An 18044-nucleotide genomic window follows, 5' to 3' on the forward strand; every position below is an offset into this window, starting at 1 on the left:
CTTCACAGCCGGGTACTCACTGCGCATGCGCGAGTAGCACTGCGTTTTGTGAATGGTCCTGTAGTCTTCTGGGACCTGTCACATGTCCCAAAAGACTACAGGGAGGGAGGGAGGACACCTGTCAAATTCAGGTACCCGCTCCCCCAAGGTGCCAATCCTTAATGGGGAGCAGTCCTTAAAGCGGAACTTCCCCTTTTGGGTGGAGCTCTGCTTTAAGTAACAGAAAATAGCCTTTTCAGGAGTTCGACTAATTCTAGGTTTCATTTAATTTTAAATAGTTAGTTTGGTCCAAACGAACTATGTCCTTTACTAAATCATGTGTCCACTGCAGGGACGGACTGACCATTCGAGCACTCGGGCACTGCCCGAGGTCAGTAGGGGGCCCAATGCGCATGCGCGAGTAGCGCTGCTCTTCGTGAATGGTCCTGTAGTCTTCTGGGACCTGTCACGTGTCCCAAAAGACTACAGGGAGAGAGGGAGGGAAAACTCCTTTCGGACCGGAAGTTGGAGCGGGTACCTGTCACCCCTCCCAACCCAAAAGGTGCCAATCCTCAATGGGGAGCGGAGGAGCAGTCCTTAAAGCGGAACTTCCCCTTTTTGGTGGAGCTCCACTTTAAGCATACGATACGCAAACTGAGCATGTGCAGAGTTGGTCCTAGGGCTTAATTCCTTAGGTTCCACAGTGAGTATAACAAGTATGCTTTACTGCATATAGAGACTGATTTTACTGTTGTGGGTTTAGTAACACTTTAATTATGGTAAGTCCAGAGCTGCTTTGAACGTTGTTTGTGTAGACTGCCACTAGAAATGTCATTCCCTGCTCATGTGACTGGATCACCACTATTATTTGCTTTTTTTTTTTTCTCTTAACACAGCACTGGGATTGATCACGTGATTAAAGCAGCCAGTGCCCCCTCCAATCTACAATAGAATGCATGAGTTGGCTTCAATCATCTAATAGCAGGTAGTACTATGCAATGAAGTCTGCTAAAATCAATGCAGTGTACATAACCGATTACATACAATGTCATTGCGTAGCCATAGACTTTTTAAGGGACATATAGATGAAGAGCACTACATACATGTTCTATAAAACCATAAAGTTTATTGAGACATCCAACAAAACAAAAGGACAAAAACATTCAAATGATAGACTCAACAAGTTTTGAATGATCTTCCTCAGGAGCACATATATATCAATATAATGGACCCCAATCTTTAAAAACAAAAAAGGTACACTGTCAGCTGGATTTAACACGGTGTGAAGCATCTTTTTTCCAGAAGGGGGTACGAGACTGGGCTTTGGAGGACCACAATATTCTCAGAACATCCAAAAGTGCTCCTGAGGAAGATCATTCGATACACGTCACGGCTACATGTGGATCATTCATATGTAAACATTGTATGAACCCTTTACAGTATACATATTCTAGGTGTTTTTGTCCTTTCAATTCATTGGATGTATAAATAAACTTTGTTTCATATATCATGCATGTAGTGCTGTTCATTTTTATATCCCTCAAAAAGTCCATGGCTACACTATGACATTGAATGTTACTGAAATGAGAGGATGAGGACATATAGAACACAGTACCTAGGTTGCAAAAATATTTAATTGCTGTACATAACTGACCCTTTTTTTTTTTTTTTTTTTTATCTTAAAGTGGACATTTAGTCAGAAATAGACATGTGCAGTTCGTTTCGTTCCAAATCGAAATTTGGAAGAATTTTTGGTTATTCGGAGATTCGGATGTATCCAAATTACAATAGTAATGCATTTAGATGATTATGAAATAAGGAAACAAAATTTGGCCAAAATCCAAATCGATTGGAAAATTTGACAAAAAATTTGAAAACAAGAGTAGAACAGAAAATCAAGAAATAGAAAAGGAAAGAAGAAAGGAAAAAAACAGAATAGAAAAAAGAATAGAACAGAACACAGTAGAAAATAGAGTAAAACAGAACAACATGGAATAGAAAATAAAGGAATAGAAAAGAATATATTATCCATTAGAATAGAAAAGAATATAATCCATTAGAATAGAAAATCAAAGAATAGAATGGAAAAGAACAGAATCAATTAGAATGGAATAGAAAAGATTAGAATAGAAAATAATAGAGTATAACAGAGCAAAATAGAATAGAAAAGATTAGAATAGAGAATCAAAGATTAGAATAGCATAGAAAAACGATTGAATTTCAGAAGGCAGTTATATTCTATTCTAACAGAATACATTAGAATAGAATATAAAACACTAGATTAGAAAAGACTAAAATACTTTACAAAAAATTGTGAGCTGCGCTATGGTGACATGAGTAGTGATCTACATGGCACTGTGAAAGTTTTTTGCTGAAATAGAAACTTCCAAAATGGTCAAGCAACTCTTCATATAGCCCATACACCATCAAAAATACATATGGATTGTGGATTATGGATTGTAACGTTCAAATTATTATTGAATCTGTTCAAAATTTCTAATTCGGTTGAATTTGAATAAATGAAATGGATTCCGAAAAACGAATTTAACGATTCGAACAAAATGAAATTTGTCAAATAATGAATCGAAATGAAACAAAACAAATGTTTTCATTTTGCACATGTCAAATCAGAAAATGAACTCCTGTTAAATCACTTCAGGCTGGCCCCTTTTATATATATATATATATATATATATATATATATATATATATATATATATATATATGTATGTATAGCTATATGAAACAAATAAAAACAAGTGCCTGCAAGGTATCCTTATTCAATTGCCCTCAAGATATAAAAAAAATTTGGAAGCCCTCCTACACCAAAAAGAGTCAGAACTAACTGCCCTGCTTAACCACAAGCCTACCGGGCACTTTTACCCCCTTCTTGCCCAGACCAATTTTCAGCTTTCAGCGCTGTCGCACTTTGAATGACAATTACAAGGTCATACAACACTGTACCCATATGAAATTTGTATCTTTTTTTCTCACAAATAGAGCTTTCTTTTGGTGGTATTTAATCACCACTGAGTTTATTTTTTGCTAAATAAAACAAAAAAACCCTAAAACCTTTGAAAAAAAAATGCATTTGTTTTGTTTGTTATAAAAGTTTGCAAATAAATAACCTTTCTTTATAAATTTAGGTCAAAATGTATTCTGCTACATTTCTTTGATGAAAATACCCCAAATTAGTGTATATTATTTAATCTGTAGGAAAGTTATAGAGTCCACAAACCAAGGGGTGTGTGTTGTGTGTATGTATATGACAATTGATCAATACTGATGTCCCATCTCATTTCCTAAGGCCCAAAAATGCCAGGATAGTACAAGTGCCCCTTAAATCACCCATTTTTGGAAAATATACAGTTCAAGGTATTTAGTAAGAGACATGGAGACTCTAGATAGGCTGGGGGTCCCAGACCTCAGAAAATATGATAGGGCGGATAACTCAATTGACCCAAATGAACTCCAAGCCTTTCCACTCAGGTCGATAGGAAGTGAAGGTACAGGCTTCCGCACCTCTCCCCATAGATCTTTTAATGTGGGTTTCTGTCAAACATTGGAGGGCAATCCTCTGTCCTACATTGTCACATTCATTGCATTTGTGGGATTCTTCCTGGCTGCCTTTCACTCCCCCCACTCTCCTGTAGCGCCATCATTTGGCAACCCAAAATTTCCCCCTGGTCTTTGCCCACAGGAATTTAAATGGTGCATAAATATAGGCCTCTGCCATGTGGGACACTTTCTGGATCATGGGGGGATACACCCCACTACCTATTTTACACAACTTGAGACTCCTGATGCTGAGCTTTACCGCTTGCAGAAAACTCTTCATTTTCTCTGCTCAAGGGAACACCGTTGACATTACCACACAAACAGCTTTTGAAAGCAGATTTTTTTTCCGCAGCGAGGCTCAGAAGGGAGAGAAACTCAAATCTGTATAAGTTGTTTGTCTCCACTTCAAGTAAACTTCTGTAAATGTCCTCCTGGGATAGGGACATAGGCGAGGAGGCCTTGACTCATACATAAAGGAATTATGAATGTCTCCCTTGTGGAGACAGGCTACAAGGCCCTCTCTGTTGACAAATGGTCTAGGACCAAAACGTACCCTGGTTCCAACTCATTCTGTTTCCACACATGGTGGACATGCCCTAAAGTTAGACAATACTCTATACGCATTTATTCCCTTATCTTCACCATGACCATGACAAATGTTATAAAAAAAACCCAGAACTACACTGCTTAATGAACCCATAGCTGGAGTTCGAGATCTGCTCTTACCCTAATCTATTTTATGTTCCTGGCAGCCAAAATTGCGATTGTAGCTGCCTGGAAGAGCCCAGTGGTGGACTTTATGTTGATGAAATGTAAACTATTGTGGATCATGATTAACAAGAAAATGGTAAGCATCCTACATGATACCTCTACCAGGTTTCAGCAAGTCTGGAGCCCTTGGATTAGTTATTACAGACTGCATCTTAGTACCTCTTCTCTTTGCTGGGATGGACGGGCCTGTCACTTGGGTGGATTATGTCTCTCTCTTTGCTCTTCCTCTCTTACTCCCTTTTCCTGCTTCTTATTCTTTTCTCCTCATTTTGCCCTTTGATGGATTAATGTCCTATTTTGACTAAAAGACAAATTGTGCATCTCCCTGTTCTTCTTGTGCCTGTTATCTCCTGATACAAAATGGAACAGATATCAGGCCCTGGTCCACTTGAGCTGCTCCCGCAGAGTCCGCATATACATTCCTTTGTTCTTGATTTTCTCTGGTAATTCCCTTTTGAGGGTAAATTTTGAAATTCAGGTTTGCTGCACCTACCATACATGCTGTTAATGTATGCCTTTTTCTTGCTGTTAATGTATGCCTTTTTCTTTCTGTCTTGCCTGCGTTGCGAGCTCCATTGGCCATTACTATCAAGGGTTTATGGCTGTATTGTTACCTATTTGCACGGTAACCTTCAATATAAACACTAAAACAGAAAAACAAGTGCTTATACTGTTTAAGGTTCCGCTTTAACTAAAGAGATGTTACACTTCAGATTTGGAACTATATTATTACCGGTTTTTCAGGTGCTGGATGCTGCCGAGACATTTGAGGCGTCCATTGACCATTATAGCCAGCCGAGTGCACAGAGCTTCACATTCTTCCATGCTGGTGACAAGGGAAGGTGTTAATGGTGCTGATATAAATAAAGCCAGTTTGACCGCGATCTTGACTTGGAATATGTATTTAACTTTCAGTTGGGCTTACTGGTAAAGGGTTAGTTCGCCTTTACAGAAAGAAATGAAAAGGTGAACTAACATTGGACACCATCTTCACACCCCCCTCCCCGGTCCCTGATGTACTTACCTCCGGGGTTGCTGAGCTGTCAGCACCCCACAGTCACTCCAGCGCTTTTGTTTGCTAGTTATGCACTGGTGAGCTAAATAGTTCATATTGGTAGCATTTCGATAAACATTGCCAAAGGAAAGGGTTGCTTTAACTGCTGTCTCAGAAAGCACTAAGCATAGGCACACTCCTGTTAACAACAGAGTCCTAATCATACCTGTGTGATGTTAGCACCAGGGAGCGCCCAGTCTTGATGATGTCCAGGATAAGGTTCCAAAGGAATCGTCGAGCCTTGGGATCCATTCCTGTTGTGGGTTCATCCTATAGCAATAAACAGTAGATGACACTATTAATCTGTTTTTTGGGACAGAGGGATTTTTACCATCCATCTGCCAACAAGCTGCCTTCGCGACAAGTATAGGCAATTTCATTGCCAAGGCTTAGTTGTGAAGTCAGGGAATGTCAATCCCCATTAACAAAATTAACATATCAAGAGAGGTGCAAAAGGGCCTTTTTTGACTAATACAGGTAATAATGGGCGGCTTGTGGAGTGTGTATTCTTGGGTAAGATTAAAAACCTTTTGAAAGTTTAAGGTGGAGTACAGATTTACTTTAAGTTTTGCATTTTACCAAAAATATGAATGATGGGTAGCCAATGAGGGCGATGGCAGTAGACAGTTTCCTCTTATTCCCTCCACTGTATGTTCCCGCTGGCTTGTCAGCATATTGAGTCAGTTCCAGCTTCTCCAGTGCCCACTTCACCACCTGCCAAGAATACAACATCTTAATAACTGTGTCATGCCTTGGTGAACAATATCTCATATTTCTTCTTTCATGAAAGTGCCCAGATTCTCTTACCTGGCATTAGGTGGAATCTATAATGTTGAATTGCTACAGAGCTTATCCTGGGTTTTTTATATAAAACGTTTTACCTTTCGCCAACTGGTCAGATCTCACCTGGCCGATTTGGGTAAGAAAATAAAACTAACAAACAATCTGGTTGTTATGGGCAACAAGTTGAATTTCTTCCAGCTTTATACAGGAGGTGCACTGTATTGCAATAACAGTTGTGTAATGATAATAAATACACAACACAATATTTCAAAACATAATTCTGTTTTCTGGTACTATTCACATATCAATGTTAAAAGAGAATACAAAAAAACCCGAAACATTTACACTTACCAAGGTGGATGCAGCATTGGTCTGATGCTGCATCTATCCCTTACCACCTCTAAGACTGAGAACTGAGCAAATAAACACCACTGATCAGATGCGGACTGACAACTTATGGGATCCCTGGGCAATAAGGGATAATGGGGCCCCGTGTCCCCGCCTACACTCAAGCCACACCCACACAACGCCCCACCTACATATTGCAGCTCAGCTGCATAGGAGGGCCATTTAAATATTTACTGCAGCAAAGACTGTATGAATGTTCTCGGCTTCTTTTTGTAGATGCCACTGGGCACTTTCAGGTTTAAAGATGGCTGCCATGTGGGGAAGTGAGAGCAAGAGGGGAGTGGGTGAGCGGGAGGAGGAGGAGCGAGACAGAGTGGAAGGGGTGAGACAGAGTGGAGGGGGTGAGAGAGAGGGGTGTGTTTTTAAAGTGAGTTAAAAATTGGGTGTGGCTTAAAAGGGGGAGTTGTTAAATAGTGTCTGAGACGACTTACATAGTGCAGAACGTGGTAACCTTAAATAGGGGATGTACAGCGTTGGTGGTATGTACAGGGAGAGGAGTGTGGAGTGTATGGCAGTGGGTAGTATGTGCAGAATGGTGTCAGTGGATGGTGTCAGTAGGTCTTTATTTTTATTAATTTTTTTTTTTACAATTTTATGTTTTATTATTTCTATAATTTTCTCAAAAATGCTTTTGGGTGGCCAGTCGATTGTGTCAGTAGAGCAATGGCGTGGGTGTCAGAATTTATTATGTTTAATATTTATTACTTTTTTACAATTTATTTTTGTATTTTTTCACAATTATTTTGTGGGGGCAGTGGACAGTGTCAGTAGGGAGTGAACAGGGAGCAATGGTATATGTTGGGCTGTCATTAGAGTGGGATGAATAAACAGAACCTGTACCCACTTATATCAGGAAGAAGGAAGGGAGAGAATGGATGGAGGAAGGGGGGGGAGGAAGGAAGAAAAGGGAGGGAGGGAATGGATGGAGGAAAGAAAAAAGGAATGAAGGAAAGGGAAGGAGAGAAGGAAGGAAGGAGAGGGAGGGAAGGAAGGAATGAAATGGATGGAGGGAGGGAGGGAAGGAAGGAGGGGAGGGAGGAAGAAAGGAAGAAAATAGAAGGAGGGAATGGAGAAAGGAAGGAAGGAGAGGGAATGGAGGGAGGAAGGAAGGATGGACGGAAATGAAAAGAGGGGAGGAAGGAAAAGAATGAAGGGAGGGGATAGAGGAAGGAAGATAAGGAAAGAAGGAAATGAAAGAAGGGGAGGGAGGAAAGAATGAAGGGGAGGGAGGAAGGGGAGGGAATATAGGAAGTAAGGAAGGAGGAAAGAAAAGGGGCGAGGGAATGAATGGTGGAAGAATGAAGGAAGGGGAGGGCAGGAATAAGAGGGAAGGAGGGAGGGAGAGAGGAAGGAAGGTGAGGGAAGGGAGGGAAATGAGAGGGGATGAAGGAAAGAATGAAGTGAGGGGATGGAGGAAGGGAAGGAAGAAGGGGGAGGGAGGGAATGGAGGACAGAAGGAAGGAGGGGAGGGAGGAAGGGAATGTGGGGAGGAAGGAAGGAGGGGAGGAGGAAGAAGTAAGGAATGAAGGAAGGGGAGGGAAGGAAGGAGGGAAAGAAAAGGAGGGGAGGGGGGAAAGAATGAAGGGAGGGGATGGAGGAAGAGAAGGAAGGTAGGAAATGGATGGAGGAAGGACTGAAGGAAGGAATGAAGGAAGGGGAGCCAGGGAAGGAAGGAAGGAAGGAAAGGGAGGGAATGGAAAGAGAGGAAGGAAGAAGGGAAGGAAGAAAAGGAACAGAGGGAGGAAAGAAGGAAGGGAGAGGATGGAGTAAGGGAAGGAAGAAAAGGGAGGGAATGGATGGAGGAAGGAAGGACTCACATGGATGATTCCTGGCTTACTGGCACACTTAGAAGCATCACAGAGCTGCTGGCACAATTTCCCCACACATCTTCTCAAAAGCTGCATAGACTGGAGTGTGGGCAGGGAAAGTGGAGGCAGAGTAGATTTGGGCTCTCTCCTCTGCTCGGCCATAGTTGTGGAGGATGGCGGGAGGTGCTGGGCACCGTCAGAGAAGATGGGGCATCAGACACGTGCAGGGGGGAGTCTGAGGAGCACACGGGGGACCCAGAAGGGAAATCCAATGCACAGTCAGAGATGATGGGTGCAGTGACCGATCTCCCTGTATAGCTTTCAATGAAGCAGCTGGAAGCTACTTCTCCTCCCCTTCCTCCCACAGATTTCAGCTGCTTCATTGAAAGCCATACAGGGAGATCAGTGCTTGTCACTGTCCCTCCACTGCACTGATCATCCCTGAGTCCTGATGTATGTCATCCATGGGTGCAGGGTGTTTGCAATGAACACCCTGCACCCATGGATGATACGCCACTGCCTCTCACCTCCCCACTGCCCACCATTTTCATCACCAGCAGCATGTACAAGGCACTATGACTGCCTGGGACCCCGACTTGCTCTGCCACTACCTGAAATGAAAGGTGAGCTACATCTGGGATCGGAGACTGCCTCCTCCTCTGCTCCTCACACTGTCACCAAACAGTGAGCCTCTCACGGGGCCTCCTACCAACCCTGGCCCCTTGGGCAACACCTAAATGCCCGAATGGTCAGTCCAGCCTTGTGTCAGTGTTATATATAGGAAATGGCACTCAGAGTACAGATATCAATGTTACATATAGATAATAGCACTCACTATAGGTAATATATTATATATATTACCTATATATAATACGGATATCGTACACTAAGTGCTATTACCTATATATAACACGAATTGCTGTACAATGAGTGGCACTCAGTGTACAGATATCAGTGTGCACTAAGTGTATAGAGATTGGTGTTATTGCAGTATAGGGAATAGCACTTAGTGTATGGGCACTGGGCAGTCACTGTGATACTCAGTCGGTCTGGTAGAGATTACAGAAGAGTGCACACATCTGTTGGGTTGACGATCACTGACCTGCTGCACACAAGGCAGGGTAACACAAGCTCTGATTCCGCTCCACAGTGCACTGCCGCCTCCAGCTCTCTTCATCAGCATGGACTGCTATCAACCCACAGTGGGGATGTGGATTGTGGCTCCGCCCCTTTTCTGAACTCCCTAGGAGGAGAAGTGCCACTACCCTCATCCCCATGTCTCAACCATCCCTCCTTCATCCTGGCCAACATGAGTCCTTTCCTCCCAGCCTTGCTTCGCCACCGGCAGGCTGTCATGGTTTACTGCCGCCTCCTGCCTAAAACGTCCTATTTTTTGTATTCTAAGCTATGGGCACCTCCAGGGGCAGACTGAACTTCTCATGGGGCCCGCTATTGACCCCGGCCCTCGGGCAGTGCCCGAATGGTCAGTCCGCCCCTGCCACTGATCACTCAGTTCTGCAGTGAGCCAGTGACTGTCAGTCAGCAGCTCTCTGCTCAGCTCCTCCAGCACTTACTGGTGTGCCAGGCTGTAGAGGGGGCAGGATCGGAAACGGCTGGCTCAAGCTCTCAATGACATGCTGAGAGGCTGAGCCAGCTGCAGATCCAGGCCTATGGGGGAATCTTGACTTTAAAGTTGAGATCTCTTCAGAATCTGGACTGGCTGAGTGATGTCAGTTGACAGTGAGCTGTCAGCTGAAAACAGATCACTGGAGTGCAGAATGAAGTGCACTCCTGTAATCCATAGGAGAAGGTCATACTTCTCCTTTAGAGCACATCTCCACTTTTTGATCAATATAATACTAAATATAATAAGGGTGGTATAATAAGGCAAATTATTTTGTAAATACTATATTTTTTTTACTAATTCTGTTTCCCTAAGCTTTTACAGGCTTTTGAATTATTTTTTTTTTTTTTAGGGTAACATACTATTTATGTTTTAGAAAGTGAGTGGGTATCACTATCTAAAGTATTCACAGTTCCAACATGGACTGAAAAACATGTCACGCAGAATGGGTATCCATATTGTTTGATTTTCAGTTTTTGTAGGATGGGGGAGAGTAAAAGGGAACCTGTCCAAATGGCTATCAGGTGGCACAGACCCCCAACATTGCTAGGAGCTATTCTGGTGCTCACAGAAATGATGTATGTTCTGGTCTGGACCATGATACCGCTGCCATAGCAGACACTGTGGCGTGCCTACTCCAGAACCAGCACTGCTTTTGGTATTCAGGCAGTGCCTGCCTCGATTTGAATGGAAGGATGTGCCACGTCCAAACACAAGAACAGACATGGCACTGGATTCAGATATTGTAAGGATCACTAAAATTCACTGGGTACACTAGCTCAGCAGCACTCCACAAAATGGGGACCAACCTCAGGAACAGAGAAAGGACCTAGAGCTGGGTATCCACATACATTCAATAAGAGTGCAAAACAAATGTCCAAAGTAAATTAGTGAAAAAATTGATTAAAAGCAGAGTAAATGCAGCGCATTTCAGGGACCAAATGCTTTCCCCCAACCCCTATCAAGACATAAAGGATAAATTCACCTTTGGCACATGTTCCACCCGTTTTTAGCGTGGAACGTGTAACATGTTCCCATAGCCGCAGCAAAGCCCGCTGCCCCCGGCCTCCCAATGACAGACAGTACGGGGAAAAGTCTCCCCTTACTGTCAGATTTGAAAATGGCGTGGTTGCAGGGGGCTCTGCCCACGTCACCCATTTACAGAGTTCTGTGAATGAGTGCCTACAAGTGCCGGCAGCCTTAGTGGTTGTCGGCTTGTAGTTTTCAATGAACTACCATGGCACTGTGGAGCACTGTGGCAGTTCAATCAAGCTCCATTTCAGAATATCTGCTTGACCGTACAGCTAGCAGATATTCTGACAGGTCTGCAGGAGACCTGCATGGCATCAGCCATCTACTGATTGCTGGTGCAATCCTTTACAGGCTCCTTTGGACAAAAATAACAAATGCAAATTTTTTTACCTGCAAAAAAAATATGCATTTATTATTTTTGTCCAAAAGGTGAACTTATCCTTTAAGAATTTTGAATATGCTTAAATGGAGGTAAGCAGATAACAAATGAATCTGTGATTTGCTGCTTGGAACAGTTTCAGAAGGGCAGGTTACACCACTGATAGTGAATGCAGCAAAAGGAGTATTTTGATGTGCCAGGTAACCGCTATCCTAACAGGTTCCCTTTTTTAAATGAATTAAAAGGTTTCTTTTGCCTCTTCATATATTTAGCCTCTTAAATTGGGATCTTTGTTTTATGTCTCATGTCTGCACACCTTCAATTACAATGGGATTCCACTGCCTATTGGTTCTTCCACTTCATATGAAAGAATCTCTGTTATAAGGTATTGAATGGAACTCCAATTTTTGTATGGGAAGAATGACTTGGCTTAACAGTTTAAAGTATGTGAAGTTACAAGCTCCAATAATAAACAATGTTCAGTGGAGCAGAGACCTCAGGGGTCCAAAACTACACAAGAAGCCAACAAGTGACTCAACCCAACAAACCCCACTTATAAATAAAATATTTACTGGTAGACATATTTACTCTTTTTAAAAATAACTCACTCTTTCTTCATCTTTCCAAGGAATCCCCCTAAGACGGGTGTATAGCTCGAGGTGTTCCTGGGCCGTGAGTTCATCAAACAATGCATCAAACTGGGGACAGTAACCAATACTTTGCTGAACCTGAAGGAGCTCTTTCAAGATGCTGCCAAAGATGAGAAGAACAGGTGGTATCATGTATGAGACTTTGATGGACATCTTAAGAGAACACTAAGACCCTCATAAATCAGAAAGCTATATGACCAATCATTTTCATCGGCTAATCTGCTTTGGAGACACAGATAGACAATCTAGCTGCTAAACAACAGATTTGTTATCTTATTTTTATTTGTGTTTATAAGTGAATAAATAGCTCCTGTTTTAACCTCCCTAGCGGTCTGATTATGTCCATATTTCTGTGCTCAAAGCGGTACATTTTTTTGCATGGAAATATGTATTTTTTTTTATTGTAGGCCTGTAATTTTTAGAAATAACTCACTGAAATCTGTCCGAACAAGAGTCTAATATACATCCCGGGTAGGATAAAACTTGAAACACGAAATCATAAATTATAATTTAATAAATAATCATAAAAAATAATATAATAAATTTAATTAAATAATATAATCAAACCAAAAACACTGAAATTTGAAATATAGCGCCAACATCACTGAGCAAAGTCGCAAAATTGTTTTCAGTGTCTGATGACGAATTTCCCCGCGAATCATCACTCAATTCTGCAAGTCGTTCTGATTTACTATCGCTGTATTCTAGCTGGTCTAAAACCGCTTTTGACCTAAAGGGACGCTTTTTGGACGCCATGGACGTTTCTCAGTTTCCAGGCAGAAAGAACAGTAAAAATGCAGGCAGGGCACAGGACAAAATGTATGTGAAATGCTTTGATACAGTAATGTTTTACTATGTGATTTTAGTGAATGTCACTTTTTGTCATTTTCAAATTTCCCACCAGTTCCGTCCCCTGTACGTCCCGACATTCGCAGGGGACGGAACCCAGAAGACAGATGGCGGCATCCGCCGGATTACATTGCCGGGGACATTGCAGGAGGGACATCGCGGGAGCGCAGGACAAGGTAAGTGATCGAGGGATCGCGGAGCAGCGCCGCATGGTAAGCCCAAGTGTAGCTCGGGGTTACCGCTTCTGGTACTGAAACTTTACCCTGAGCTACACTCGGGAATACCGCCAGGGAGGCTACTAAACCCTTTACATCTAAAGGAGATAAGCCTCTGCTCGCACCTGTGTTTGTTGATAAAAGCTTCTCCTCCAGTGGTGCTCTCATCTCCTGTAAGCATTTTGAATGTGGTGGTCTTTCCAGCTCCATTTACACCAAGAAGCCCAAAACATTCTCCTGGTTGAACACCAATACACAAGCGGTCTACTGCAAGGATGCGGCCCATCTTCCGAGACTTGTAAACCTGCAGGAAAGGAGAAAATATATTAGATGAAATCTGGTACTGAATTAATGACTGGGAAAGCCCAGCTATGTGCCATCCAATGCCAATCTCAGTGGAAGCCCTTCCAGAGTGCGTTATGGAGCTGAATGGGCTGTTTTTGTCTTTTAGAGTTTGGATAAGTACTAGTGTTTATTGTGCCAATTACACACTACACCTGCTCAAGTCAAACAAACATTAGGAACATGTACAAAATGTATGTTTTAAAAAAACTTGCTTGTGTAGCAGGGACTAGCATGCTAAAATTGAATAATTTATGCTGCATTAAAAAAACGCATCTATTTAAGCAGTTAAAAAGGAACTTAACTCAGCCAATTACAGAAAGCTTTGTATTCATTCATAGAATACAAAGCTCTCTCCCTGTGAATGATGGAGTTGGAGATTGAGTTTATGCACCTGGCTCTCTGTCTCAGCACATCAATGGTAGCTTTGCATTCATTCATAGAATACAAAGCTCCCTCCCTGTGAATGACCGAGCAGCTCTCAACCCAACTTTATCTTGTTCCAGAAATTTGCCGTCCCACTGCCAGAACACATTGCTGTATACTGTATGTAGCTAAGGCTGCATACAGTTCATACATTGCACACAGCCACTGCATCTATTAGTGACAAATGGTTTCTTTGGAGCAGCTTGGTCAACTAAAACATGGAGATCAGCTTTAAAGTGCAAAGGGTAGGATACACAGCTATGAGGCTATAGGCACAGGCATGCTCACTTACTGGGAAGTGCTGGATATTAAAAATGCATAAAAGTTGAATTTTTTTAGGGCACTAAAATGATGTTACTATAACCTACTAGATTATTACTTTTTGAGTTCAGTTCCACTTTAATGCTGGTCATGAAGTAAGACAAGTAGTTTACATCAAGCTGAATCCTCTAGAAGGCATCAGAGAGCCACAGAGCGTTCTCTACTAAATAGAAAGTGTCACGGTGTTCTCTATGTACACTGATGGTGAGAGGCAGCAAGAAAAGTCCTTATGAGTGGCAAGCATATTCTGTTCATGTGCTTTTTGGCATTCGTGCATGACAAGAACACCTTCTCCCTTTTTAGGGATATAATATTGACAAATCAAACTGCTACCTTTGTTAAATTCTCTATCTTCAACATGTCATTATCAGCACCTCCTCTCAAAACTCTATGTCTCTCATTCGCAACATCTACATCATCATCTTCAATTGGTTTGTTGGAGATGGGAACACGCCTGTAAAAAACAAAACAAAAAAAGAGACCCAGTAAGCAGTGGCCTAAAATAAACCACTTGCAGTCCAGAGCAATTTTGACATTTTTCACATACGTGTCAAAATCAACTTTTTTTTTGCTAGTAAATTACTTTGAACACCCAAAAGCTGCTTAGTGTGGTCCTGGGCTCCCTATCAGTAGCAATGGGGGGACCCTTCTGAACCCTGTAAAAGTGATTGGACCACTGTAAAGCTACTTTGATCACTTTTGCATGAAAGCAATTTGCTAGCTGTAAAAAAACAATATCAGGATCTTGGTTGCAGCTGTAGCCATGATCTTAGTATAGCCCCTTTCCTTCCATGATGTATATACTGTATATATGCTTGCTGGATTGGAAGAGGTTAAATATTATATCTATGTGCATCAATATGGAAAAGGATATAAATAGGTGTTGAGTATGTCAGCTGATAGATTTTAGAATATGCTTTCAGCCAAGAAATTAAACATGATTTTGTACCTTCATCAGGATTAGACATTTTCAAACTGCAAAAATCTAATTCTAATCCAAATGAGTAAACATTTAAAATCTGTGTGAAATATATTTCAGAACTGGACTATGAATAACCAAATTGATACAGTATTATTTTAGAATCAGACAAATGCAGTTCATCATGCAGTTATATGATTCAGCTCTCCACATTTGAATTCAACATGCCTTGTCTGTGAACTGCTGCAAAATTTCCTTCTGTTTCATCAATAAATAATCCACATTATGTTTTGGTCTGTTTACACTTGAGTGATGCTACTGCATTGGGTTTTTGGGGTGTTTTTAGTGCATTTGGAGCAGCACCATTCATTTGAATGGGCCTCCATCTGCCCCAAAAACATGCTAAAGATGCTTATGTAGCAAATTCTGGACATGAGCCAATCATGCTCATCATTTTGGTGTGTTTTGTTGTGTCGCAACCCATGTTGGGCTGCCATGAAGAAATAATGGTACTGTAAGTACGTCAGGCATTTTCAGAATCACTTGTTTCTACCGGTGTTTCCGCTACGCCAAAGTGTGAATGGGGCTTTATACCTCAAAAATCTGTGTGACAAAACCGTTCCTGTGTTTTCTGAAGAACTCTAACCATAGTTTGAAATTTGTTTTAAAAACACATATAAATGCAACTAAATGGAATCATGGAATATTGAAGGTTAATGTGCAGTTCCCAGCATCTAAGTACTCCCCAAGCTCCCACTGAAAGCTAACCTGGTATGGTCTAAATTTTTCTAAGGGTACAACAGTGCAGAAATATGAACTGTACCAGGGTTAGTCTTCAAATAATTTCCTGTAACCCTGTGGAACCCCTAGATCCTAGGGCCAGGCTCTATACATAACCCCTTACTGATCAGTTTTCAAATGCCTTTTCTGCACTGGGCAGTAAAGTCTTTGACATGTGACACATAAATGACAGGGATGAGATTTTGTGTCAAGCAGGGTAGGCACAATCTGGAATTCGGCAAAAGCTGAAGGCTCATTTATAGTTCTGGATTAGGGTAAAAGGGGGCTGCGAAAATGAATTTGAAGACAGATACAGGTACTTGTATTCTTCACAAGGTACCTGCACTTTAGCACTATCCTACTTCCTATTTAGACATGTTCAAGTTCTTGGTAAATAAACAAAGTGGACAAAAGTATATAAAATTTGCTGATGACTTTTGCCTTGACTAGAGTGCTGTTTTTACTTTTAAAGGACAGGCTGAGATAGGCTCACTGCATAAAAAACAGAAATGTTGCCTTTTACGGTGGTTGAGATTGGTAGCTGGCTGAAGGAAGAAAGATCTTTCTACCGTAGAGGATAATCAAGTCATAATCAGTGACAGCTTGATATCCAGTGATATGGGTGCCAGTTTTCGGATACTCACTGTGGTTTGCGGAAAAAGTTGTACTGGCACATGATGGTGATGAAGAAACCTACAAATCCTTCTATGGTCATGGCCACGAGGCCTCGGGTGACTATGTCCCATTCGAATGGAGATTTCATCTTACCAAACTGACCTGATAGTAATATACAAAAAAATTACATCTGTAAGTTCATTAGGCAGTTGGAGAGAAGGACACCTAGTTTACATTGGACGGAATTTGTGCCTTTCTCTCCAAATCATTCTAGACAGTGTACAAAGCTTTCTCCAGCCTCCTCCTTACCTATTTTTGCATAGTACTCATTGATATATTCATTGTAGGCCATTTCCATCAACCCATGTCCAAGGTTGTAATTGGGAAAGATAAGGAAACAGCTCTTGAGATAGCTGTTCACAAGTTTTAAGTCCTGACCAATGGAAAGGAAAAAAGTATGATAGATTATTTCTCTGGTACACTAATGTTTTTTAAATGACAGCAGGAAAATAGGCAAACTTGGTAACCTGAATGTGGAAACATTTAGAGAAATGCAAAATAAACTGCGTTTAAAGGGGTTACCCACCTAATAAAAAAACAAACCGTTTTACTGCTACTGTCCCAAGTAATGGATGTTGGTTGAGGTTTAACACTATTATCCAAATTATATGTATACAGATAAAGTGTGGTGACTACAAATAACTGCTAGTCATCAAATCACTGTGAAACCCTTGGATCTTGGGTGCAGGCTATATGGAGGACCTTCCAAAGTCAACACAAAGCTCCACCCTTCTTGATGCTAAGCCCTACCTGTCATCCAACTGTCAAGGCTCTGAGGTGGCTCCAGCGGTGCCAGAACAAGGTCATGTAGCGCCCAGGTCAAACATGCCAAACTGTGCCCCCCAAGTTATATAAGCATTATGTGTCAGCAAAAATCCCAACCCCCTTAAAAAAAAAAATCTGCATGCTTACCCCCTAAGCATAAATCCCACCTCTTTCCTCCCCCCTGCTGAAATCCCCCCTCCCAACAGAAATCTGTGCCACCTCTCTCAGTACAAATCTTCTACCCCTCAAATTACCACTCTGAGCACAAATCCTCACCCTCTGCTCCAACCCCCCCCCCCCCCCCCCACACCAATTTCCCCCTTATTCTCCCTCCTAGCATAAATCACCATACACAAATCCTCTGCCCCTATCCCCCCTCCAAACACAAATTCCCCCAAATCACCACTCTTGCATCCCCTCCCAAATTTCCCCTCCTTGAACAACCTTTGCCCCTGCCATCCCCCAAATTCTTCCTCCCAAAACAAATCCCTCCCCCCAATCTCCTTGCAGTGCCCCTCCACCTCATATGATACAACAGTGCCCAGGGCAGCCGCCCCTCCTGCCCAACCCTTGTCCCGGCCCTGGGCTCCAGCATTTCAATGTTAAAGAAACAAATAAGTACTAGTGCAATGTAAAATGAAATCAGTCTCATGTACAGCTTGAGCATAACATTTTCATATTTACCCATCTGAAAAATTTGAAAACA

The 18044-nt window shown here is 41.9% G+C and overlaps 1 protein-coding gene across 1 annotated transcript in view; it reads right to left on the reverse strand.

The window, feature by feature from the left end:
• ABCA2 (ATP binding cassette subfamily A member 2) overlaps positions 1-18044 on the reverse strand; it is a 233890-nt gene that overhangs the window by 17708 nt on the left and 198138 nt on the right. Inside the window, exons 39-46 of the mRNA XM_089675055.1 lie at positions 16823-16946; positions 16543-16675; positions 14533-14653; positions 13236-13414; positions 12005-12146; positions 5942-6076; positions 5529-5632; positions 5042-5134 (exon numbers count right to left, since the gene is read on the reverse strand). Coding sequence (XP_089531181.1) covers positions 5042-5134; positions 5529-5632; positions 5942-6076; positions 12005-12146; positions 13236-13414; positions 14533-14653; positions 16543-16675; positions 16823-16946 — 1031 coding nt within the window. The remainder of the gene's footprint in view (positions 1-5041; positions 5135-5528; positions 5633-5941; positions 6077-12004; positions 12147-13235; positions 13415-14532; positions 14654-16542; positions 16676-16822; positions 16947-18044) is intronic.

This window comes from Staurois parvus, unplaced genomic scaffold (genome assembly GCF_062004578.1).
Source record: "Staurois parvus isolate SC_StPar_1 unplaced genomic scaffold, SC_StPar_1.0 ptg000154l, whole genome shotgun sequence".
Classification (NCBI taxonomy): domain Eukaryota; kingdom Metazoa; phylum Chordata; class Amphibia; order Anura; family Ranidae; genus Staurois; species Staurois parvus.